This window comes from Salvia miltiorrhiza, chromosome 2 (assembly GCF_028751815.1).
Source record: "Salvia miltiorrhiza cultivar Shanhuang (shh) chromosome 2, IMPLAD_Smil_shh, whole genome shotgun sequence".
Lineage (NCBI taxonomy): Eukaryota > Viridiplantae > Streptophyta > Magnoliopsida > Lamiales > Lamiaceae > Salvia > Salvia miltiorrhiza.
Genome location: NC_080388.1, coordinates 44604043 through 44614768, shown reverse-complemented (window position 1 = coordinate 44614768; position 10726 = coordinate 44604043). Strand labels below are relative to the sequence as shown.

Here is a 10726-nt window from a genome sequence, read left to right as displayed (position 1 = left end):
GGGAAGGGGGATGGAGAAGAGAGAGAGAGAGAAGGTGACGTGGGAGGAGGAGGGGGAAGAGAGAGAGAGAGAGGGCGATGTGGGGGGTGACGTGGGAGGGGGAGGGGTGTGATTTGGCATTTCCGATGCCACGTTGGCATTCCGACTGCCAACTCATATTTAATTTGGCCGAAAATTTTCCCCGGACGGACATTGCAATAAATTGAAAGCTTATTAAAAATTTTGCTACAATTAAAAAGATTGTCAAAAAACCAAATTTTGGAAAAAGGTCAGGTATTTTGATGCAATTAACCCTTTTAATTATTAGTAAAATGTGTTATTTAAATTTGAGCAATTAAATTTAAGTAAAAAACATAAAAATCAAAACTAAAACTATCATGCAAGCTATCATGTAACCCCACTGCAGCATCTTTACACCATGTGGTCCCCCCTCATAAAGTAGGCTATCATGTAACCCCAATGCGGATGCTCTTAAGAGTGGATAAAAGGTAGTTGAGTGTATTGGGAGTGGTGAAAATGTGTTATAATTAATATTGGGAGTTGTGAAGAGTGAAAAGTAAGAGGATTATAAATGGTAGGGTATAGTCCAAAAATAGGTAGGAAATTCTTTTGTGGACGTCCCAAAAAAGAAAGATAGGAAATTCTTTCGTGGATGGAGGGAGTATAATTTATGTTGCAAGTGGAAAGGTGCAAAATCAAAGGGTTCGAATTTATTTATTTAAAGTTTATACATGTTACAATTGGATCTAGGGATATGACGTGTTCTGCTTAAAACTATCTTTGCATATTTTTTCCTTCGTTTGCCAAAATAATTAGTCCGCATAATATACATTTTTTTTTGAGAGCCAATCTATACATATTTATAAGTGTTAATAGGCAAAAGTGCCGTATTCCTTATTTATATTTTGAAAAATGCCCACCCTTATCATGTAAAGCTATCCATGCCCTAAATTACTAAATAACCCTTAAGTGTGTCAACATCAAATGTAATGATTTCGGCAGTCTTACACAATCTTACACATTTTTGAGTTTCAATGCATTTTTTTACAATAATGACCGAAATGATTACATTGAGTGCATGCAATGATTTTATAAGTCACTGTATATATATATATATATATATATAGTGTTCATATATTTAAATTGTAAATATATCGACCGGACACTAATTAACACTTAAACAATATATTAAATTAAATTAAGCAAAATAGTAAAAATTAATATAAATATATGATGTAAAGGGAATAAAATGTAAAAATACAACATATAACATGTTAATACACTCGAAAAGCATATGTCCGCCCGGGGAAGTTTCCGAGGAAATGTGCACGGCCGTGTATTACATAATATATAATTACACACGGCCGGACACATTTTCAAGGACACTTGTCCGGGCGGACACATGATTTTCAAGCATATTAACATGAGTTATGTAGCAAGATATATGTATAGAACTAAAATGTAAGTAATAATTACTAATTAATACTTTAAAACATGATAGAATGTGCTCTAATTCACATGTATTTCCTTTAAACGTAGCTTTAAATCATAGTATGCTATAATATGCTAATAATTCACATAAGCATATAGGATCAAACAAAACATTGAAAATAAATAATAACCAACTTAAATTACATTTCAAACGTAAAATGACATACCTTTAAACGTTCGGATGAGAGAATTCACAAATAATAGCTTCACCACTTGGAAAATATTAGAATTTCTAATGAGTTTGAGTGTTTTTTCACTTTGAGTGTTCGGATGAGAGAATTTCTATTGGATGAGAGAATTCACTCATATATAAACAAAGATTCCTTCATTTCACGTGAATTTCAATGAAATTAGAGTGTTTGACATGAATACTTTACTGACAAGGCTATTTCACATCATATTTGTCGTTTATCATCAATTTAAAAAAAAAATTATGTCCCTTAATTGAAGGCTAATTAATCGATGGAATATAAATACTAAAAATTAACACAATCGATATTAGCACTCAAAACACACAATGGAACCAAAAAAACATCTATCCGATCGGAACAAATCTGTGTCCGCCCGGTGAAACATTGTGTCCGGTCGGACACTTGTTTTTGCCGGTCGGGCACATGTTTTTTTTGTTCCAATGTGTGTTTTGAGTGCTAATATCGATTGTGTTAATTTTTAGTATTTTTTTTCCATTGATTAATTAGCGTACGATTTAGTTCTAAAACCTTCGATTTTAATTTAAAAATAAATAAATATTATTTTTTGTTTCAGTCTTTCACTTTTTCCAACACTTATTTGACCGATTTCAATCTTTAAATTGATGATTCTTACACCTTTAACAACTTTTGGCAGGAATGTGTAAGAACTTTTGCGGAAAACAATGCACATCCATCACAAAGAGAGGACATTTTCGGCAGTTCACATATTTAAAGCATGGAGTACTTTACATAATAAGAGAGGACATTTTTCAAATTTTGCATAAGAGAAAGGGCATTTTAAATTTCGCCTCTTCTCTCATGTAATGGCATTACTATCCCCATTCTATTTTCTTGTGTGTAGTGCGTACATGGTCCATAGACTGATAGAAGCAGGCTACTAATTCAATTATTATTTCGCAAAAGTTATTCTGATTTTGTTTATTTTTCTTACATTTGATTTTTTTTTTTTTTTTTTAATAATCAAAGCAAAGAGGGCAAAGTTGGAGCCAAAGCGTTGACGAGAGGCAGCTTGGTCTACACTGCAGAATCCAAGTCTTCCTCTTTGAACAACTCTTTCTCTCTCCTCACCGTTAATGGCGGCTCCCCCATTTCCCCTCTCTTAGTCAAAATCAAAACATCCATCTCCTGCACTTCCCCTCTCTCTCTCAATTTCACAATCGCTTTATTTCTTTCTCATGGATCGAACCCTTCAAGCAATTCTGGCGGCCATCGCCAGCTTCTTCGTGGTCAGCGTAATCCTCGCCTCAATCCTCATCATCTGCAAGAGCGAATCGAAGCAGAGCAGCCGGCGCTCATCGATCCCGCAGAGCCGGGCCCGCAATCTGGTAGCGCCGAAGCCGAACGCGGGGCCCGGGCCGGTGGCGATCTGCGACAGCGCGACCTTCGACCCGAGCCTCCCGCACGTGTCGATGCAGGAGCTGGTGGCGGCGACGCAGGGGTTCTCGAGCGAGCTGATAATCGGCGACGGCAGCTTCGGGCTGGTGTACAAGGCGCGGCTGAACTCGGGTGCCGTGGTGGCCGTGAAGAAGCTGTCCCCGGACGCGTTCCAGGGGCTCCGCGAGTTCCGAGCCGAGATGGAAACCCTAGGCAAGATCCAGCACCCCAACATAGTCCGGATGCTGGGGTTCTGCGCCACGGGTCAGGATCGGCTGCTCATCTACGAGTTCATCGAGAAGGGCAGCCTCGACCAATGGCTGTACGACACGTCCGACCGAGAGCAGGAGCCCCTCTCCTGGCTCACGCGCCTCAACATCGTCAGAGGCGTCGCCGACGGCCTCGCCTTTATGCACCACAAACTCGAGACGCCCATCATCCACCGCGACATCAAGGCCAGCAACATCCTACTGGACGCCGACTTCCAGGTCCACATCGCCGACTTCGGCCTCGCCCGCCGGATCGAGGCCTCCCACTCGCACGTCTCCACGCAGGTGGCCGGGACCATGGGCTACATGCCCCCCGAGTACCTCGATGGCGCCACCACGGCCACCATGGCCGGCGACGTCTACAGCTTCGGGGTGCTCATGCTCGAGGTCGTCACCGGGCGCCGCCCCAGCTTCCCCTTCCCCGGGGAGGACGGCCGGGAGGTCAGGCTCGTCGAGTGGGTCAAAAGGATGGCGGGGATGGGCCGCTATCTGGAAATGGTGGATGCCTGCATTGCTAAGGAGGATCTTCACCCAACCAAGGTGGAACAGATTTTCCAAATTGGGGTCAACTGTGCTGATGAGAAGAGCAGAAATAGGCCTACTATGAATCAACTACTTGATCACTTCAATCTCATTTTGTAAATACCTTCTTCTCCATTGGTGTTCATTTTTTTTGCAAATGCAGGATTCTTTGGCACCATATTTTTTTTTTGAATTTGCACTATTCAAACATCAAATATATATATTGTTGAGTTTTTTTTGGTATGCAATTTAACCAACTCTTTGTTGATTAGCAGTTAATATTCACTGTCTTAAAATTCACACGTCTGATTTTGTCTTTTCCTTTCTCTTGTTTTGTTGTTTGGGAAGTTAATTAGTGTCTCTGCCAGCTGCTTTGATTCATCATCATCTAATAACAGCTTCTTCTTTTTGTTCCATCTCCAGCTAAGCTTCATAACAATGCCAATATTCTATGCTCAATTCACGACATTCATCATAATTTTTATATATCCATTAGATTCATACGCATTATTCTAGCCAAAAGTATATAATGATAATACCTTATAGTCAAGTAGATCAAAATATAAAAATGATAATTAGCTTTACTATTATACCCTTATACACTTGCACAATTTACACAAATTTTGTGTTTAATCAAAATTTGTGTAACAATGTATTTACACCGTTACACAAATTTACCATTTCGTGTAAATTAAAGTACAAGTGTTATTTACACTTGTTACATGACTTTTAGTTACACACTAAATTCTTATAAATCATGTAAGTGTGACAAGCCCCAACTTTGTGTTCTTTTTTGTGTCGTGTCTAGGTCTAGATATATAGAGTTTTCTGTGTATGTATATGGGAGGACACAGTGTAAAAGCAGAGCATGAAGGAGGTGGTTTTAGGCACAAAAGAACATCGTTGCAGCTTAGGTGATTGCCATTGACCAAGTTTCAGCCTAACTACCCGCTCAAAGTCAGGAGCAGGAAGACAAATGGTGACGTCAAAATGAAAGTGGGGAAACAAAGAAAGAAAGAGACGAGAAGTGACAAATGTCGTGACCAAGAGGGTGACGTGGCAGAAGCGGTTGAAATCAGGAGGAGGATAAGGCAGGATACCAATCTCCCCTAAAGATTCAGAATAGAATCAAATCTCTCCCGATAAACATGAGCTCGTTAGTAAGCCAATCTAGAGAATTGAGTCCTCGTACACGAAGGAATTCCAAGCGCATTGTACGTGAACAGTTTGATCCAAGAAAAACTTCAAGGTCCAACCGCGTATTAACCTTCGACCCTTGCCCAAATCTTCTCCTATAAATATTACTCCAGTTGATAGTTTTCTGCTGAACGTCGCCTTTTGTACTTTATTTTTAGTTTAAGTCGCACCTAAACTCAATTTTTATTTTTTATCGCTAAGTCCCGTTTTGGGCAAGACAGTATTTGATTGTTGCATGTTTCCCTTCGGAGGTGTTGGTACCGTCCGAATTATCTTTTAATGGTAAGTTTGTTCCCTTTATTTTTATGTCTTATTTAACTATTGATTTTGTTATTTACTTTATGTCCGACTAAGTTTATAAACCTGTGCAAGATGAAGCTGATATGAACTCATAATCGTGAGGTTGTTTTGTGCTTAATTAACTGCATGTGTGTTCCCGAAGTGTCAAACTTAATTCTGAAGCGTTTAATTTTACTTGATTAGTTAACAGACCATTAATTAATGGAGTAGAATTAGATCACCGATAAATCGAGACTATAGGGTTTGATGGATCACTTTGCGCCTTGAGAGTAATGCGGACACGAGAAGTTGAAGTAGACTACGGTCTACCTTTGTTAATATCATGTATATCTAAAACTTAAAGGTTTTTTATTTAACCGCATATATTGAGGTATCCTCGTTCATGGTTAGTCAAGATGGTTGTCTGGCATAGTGTGTCCCTTGCATTTTAACTCAAAGTAAGAATGGATTTTATTATATAATATAAGTGCACGTGACAAGTGAGAATAAGGGGTAGACATACATAGTAGTGAATATCTTGACTAATGAGCGATAGAGTAAATATATGTGGATTCGACGTCCTGCCCAAGTTGTCTTTTATTATTGATTTGCATTTGTTAGTGTTTTCAGTTTCTCTCACTTTTCAGTCAAGTTGAGTTTAGTCCCTAGTGCCCAAGATTTGGACTCCGGTGACCTGGACATACACGTCCACCCTTTTTTCCCTTTTGAGTTTGTGACACGAGACGCAACTACACCAACATCCTGTTAGATCGACTACTAGTTTATCGTTGCACTACTCTTGTTTGGGGAAGGGCCGCTATCTGGAAATGGTGGATGCCTGCATTGCTAAGGAGGATCTTCACCCAACCAAGATGGAACAGATTTTTCAGATAGGGTCAAATGTGCTGATGAAATGTGCAAAAATAGGCCTACTATGAATCAAGTACTTGACCACTTGAATCTCATTTTGGGTGTTATTGGATCATGTAAATAGCTGCTTCTTGATGGTGTTCATTTTAAGATTTATTGCAAATGTAGGATACTTTGGCACCATATATAATGTTTTATTTTTATTGAATTTGCACTAAAACATGAAATGTATATTGTTAAGTTCTTTTGGCATGCGACTTAGCCAACTCTTTGTTGATTAGCAACTAATATTCAGTGTCTGAATTCGCATGTTGTCTGATTTTATATTTTCATTCCTCTTGGGATGTTAGTGTCCCTGTCATCTGCATTGATTCATTATCATCTAATAACAACTTCTTTTTTTTGTTCCATCTCCAGCTAAGCCTCATAACAATGCCAATATTCTATGCTCGGTTCTTGACACTCTTCATAATTTTTATATATCCATTTTAGTCATACACCTTATTTTAGCCAAAAGTATATAATGATAGTACATTATTCATGTAGATGAAAATATAAATAATAATTTTTTTTATGATTATGCCTTTTTACACTTGTCTTACACAATTTCCACAAATTTTATGTCTAACCAAAATTCGTGTAACAATATATACATTGTTACACAAATTTACTATGTCATGTAAATTAATGTATAAGTGTTATTTACACTATTATACGACTTTTAGTTACACACTAAATTCAGGTAAATCGTGTAAATGTGATGAGCCCTAGCTTTGTACTCTTTTTTGTGTTGTGTCTAGGTCTAGATAGTCTTTTTTGTGTATTTGTGTTTGGGAGGATATATTGTTGAAGCAGAGAGCACGAAGTAGGTGGTTTCTGGGCTTGGAATGTGCTGAACCCTGGTCAAGATGGCCGTACGTTTGCAGGGTGGATAAGCGCAAATGAAGATACAAGCATATGTCAACCGCTAAAGCAAGATGTTGCGTCCAGAACATAAAGTACCGCACATGACACAAACTTCATTGATACATAGCAAGATTGAACTGAACTCTAGGAGAAAGTGTTGTAGCTTAAGTGATTGTCATTGGCCAAATGTCAAGCTAACTATTGCTTAGAGTTAGGAGTCCATCTAGGGCAAGAAGACAAATAGCGAAGTCAGGATAAAAGTGAGGAACAGAGAAAGAAGGAGAGGAGAAGTGACCAGCGTTGTGACCAAGAGGGTAATGTGGTAGAAGCGGCTAAAATCGGGATGAGGATACCTCCCCTAAAAATTTGAAAAATATAGAATCAAATATCTCCTAATAAGCATAAGCTGCGGACAAGCCAATCTAGAAAAGAAGTCCTAGTAAACAAAGGAAATCCCGACACATTGTACGTGGACAATTTGATCTGAGGACTCCAAGGTTCAATCGCGTATTAACCTTCGGCAATCGCCCAAATCTTCTCATATAAATATCAAATGATAGTTTTTGGCTTATTGTACTTTTTATTAGCTTACGTCGCACCTAACTTAATTTACTTTCAGTTTTTATATCGCTAAGTCCCGTTTTGGGCAAGACAGAATTTGATTGTTGCATTTTTCCTTTTGGAGATGTTGGTACCGTCCGAATTATCTTTTAATAGTAAGTTCGTTTTCTTTATTTTCATGTATTATTTAACTATTGATTTCGTTATTACTTTATGTCCGACTAAGTTTATAGACCTGGGTTTGGCAAGATGAAACGTATATAAACTCATAAATTGCGAGGTTGTTTTATGCTTAATTAACTGGATGTGTGTTCTCGAAGTGTCAAACATGATTCTGAAGTGTTTAATTTAACTTGATTAGTTAACATACCATTAATTAATTGAGTAGAATTAGATTGTCAATAAATCGAGGTTATAGGGTGTGATTGATCGCTTTGAGCCTTGAGAATGTCGCGAGCATGAGAGGTTGAAGTATACTACGGTCTACCATTTCCCAAAATCAGGTCTATTTAGGACTCGATATTTAGGTCTATTTTTTTATTTGATTGCATGGTTAATCAAGATGATTATTTGGCATAGGGTGTCCCTTGCCTTTTAACTCAAAGTAAGGATAGATTTTATCATATAATGAAAGTGCACGCGACAAGTGAGAATGTGGGTATAAGCTATTGATGGTTTATATCTAGTAGACATACATAGTAGTGAATATCTTGACGAATGAACGATAAAGTAAGTATATGTGGATCCGACGTTCTGCCCAAGTTGTCTTTTATTATTGATTTGCATTTGTTAGTATTTTCAGTTTCTCTCTGTTTTAAAGTTGAGTTTAGTCCCTTGTGATCAAGATTTGGACTCGGGTGACCAAGACGTACACATCCACCCCTTTTTCCCATTGAGTTTGTGACACAATACACAACTACACCAACTCCCTGTTGGATCGACTACTAGCTTATCACTGAACTATGCTACTCTTGGGCAAGAAGAATCATAAATTTATTTGAATCGAATCGAAATAATAACTTCGTTAAAGTGTGTAAAGATATAATAATAAAAAATAATTATTATTTTTATATTTTTATCCTACAATTTTCTTTTTGGTACACAAGAAAGGCTAAAATTGGATATCTTTTATATCATATTATTATTACTATTATAAAAGAGGCTATTCACTTATTTGTACAAAATTGTTTTGTCTGATATATTCCTAATACAAAGTGGTGATTGTACAAATCACACTTATCATATAAAATGAGTCTTTTTTGAATTCACCGTGAAAAATGATGGATTCAAAATAATGAAATTTTTGCAACTTCTGGGATTCAAATTTTATACCTCAAATTGATCCATCAAAGTTGTGAATCCAATGTAGATTTCACCATCTAAGATTGAAAATGATTCATATTTTATACAATTAATATGTGGACTCATTGATGTAGTGACCCGCTCTTTATATATTTTAAATCCAGTAATGAGTGTGTATTTTTGTTCATCAGTGAATGAAAACGGATATTATTCTGATATGAATTCAGCTTATGATCCTGAATTTATATTGTTAAAGCAGTCAATGATATTATTTCAGAGTTATAACTGACTTAGCAAAGTCACGTTATTTATTTAAGCGAGATGGAATATGATTTTATTTTTTTACTCAGGTCGTGAATTATTTCCGACTCAAGAAGTTAATTAAATCTGCGGATTTAATTTAAATATCAAGACAACGAACAAATTAAATCTACGGATTTAATTTAGATTCATTTTATAACTTATCGATTTTAGGGATATATCACATGTCGAAATCGAGATTTATGTAAATACAATATCAAGCAGAATCGAAGCCAGTATTTTATTACAGTTACAGAATCACGGAGACAGAGAAAATACATCAATAATTCTCCTCTACATTGTTTTTTTTTTATTTCTTTTCTTCTCTTTTTCTTTCCACTACATCTTGTCAAACACTACTTTTTGTCAAGCATTACAATTTGTCGACCCACTACAACAACTTCTCCAACACACTCAAGTGCCTAGCAACAGCTTCTCCTTTAACCTCACACTGCAGTCTCAATTCACCACTCTCCTCATTTTTACACTTAGAAGCTTTTGGAGAAGCAGGGACCTTCATCCGATACTCTGCCACTTCAAGGTAAACTTTGGCTACATTTCTTCCACCTTATTCCTTAGCATCACCTGCGCTTATTGAAGAGCAAAACTGTTAAATTATTTCAGAGCTATTCCAGTTCATCTAGTACCTCAACAACAGCCAACCAAACATTAAGGTATTCATCACCTCACTTACTTCAAGCTTATGTTACATGCTCAAAACCAACAACACATTTCAGTTAATTTCCATAAGAATGCAAAATACAGAGTAGAGTAACACAACCACATTATATCACCATATATCAATATTTCATCCTATGTTCAGATTAGAAAGAACATGAGTTCATATTCATGAGTTCATATTGCCACTACCATAAGAACCTCACCACACAGCACAGTCTATCGAATTTCACATTAGAGGTATAAGAACTTAGCTTTTAGAAATGAGGGGGGGCTACTGCCCTGTTTGTTTGGGCCGAAGGACGTCGAGTGGGCGGCAACTCGCGGGGACAAGCAGCGTCGGCGGCGTCGAGCGGTGAAGGCAGACGACTCCCGACCTCGGCGATGGCTCTCGCCGATTCTGGATTTCAGCAGCGGCGGAGTACCCTTCGCCCGAATCCAGCAGCAGCGTGGCGTGGCTCAAACCTTCGACCCGGAGATAGCAGCAACGGCGGACCCTCCCCTGCTCGCCGGGTACTCCAACGACTTGATGCCGATTTCGCCGGAGCTTAAGGTGCCAGCGGCGGCGGTGAATCTTCGAGGAAGAAGAAGTGGTGCTGGCGATGTGTTTTCGATTTGGAGATAGGGGGAGTTATGTTGGGGAATTGATGAATTGAGATGACAGGATGAGAGAGCGCCGGCTGAATCGCCGATTCCGGGCGAAGGAGTAGCAGCGACAGCGGCGATGACTTCTTGAGTTAGGGCTCGTTTCAGGGCTCGCCTTTT

General features: G+C 38.2%; 1 protein-coding gene across 1 annotated transcript; it reads left to right on the top strand.

The window, feature by feature from the left end:
• Positions 1 to 2513: 2513 nt before the first annotated feature.
• LOC131011159 (putative serine/threonine-protein kinase) lies at positions 2514 to 4046 on the top strand. The gene has a single exon (XM_057938958.1). It carries the CDS (start codon positions 2879 to 2881, stop codon positions 3986 to 3988), a length of 1110 nt encoding a protein of 369 aa, XP_057794941.1. The 5' UTR covers positions 2514 to 2878; the 3' UTR covers positions 3989 to 4046.
• Positions 4047 to 10726: the final 6680 nt, after the last annotated feature.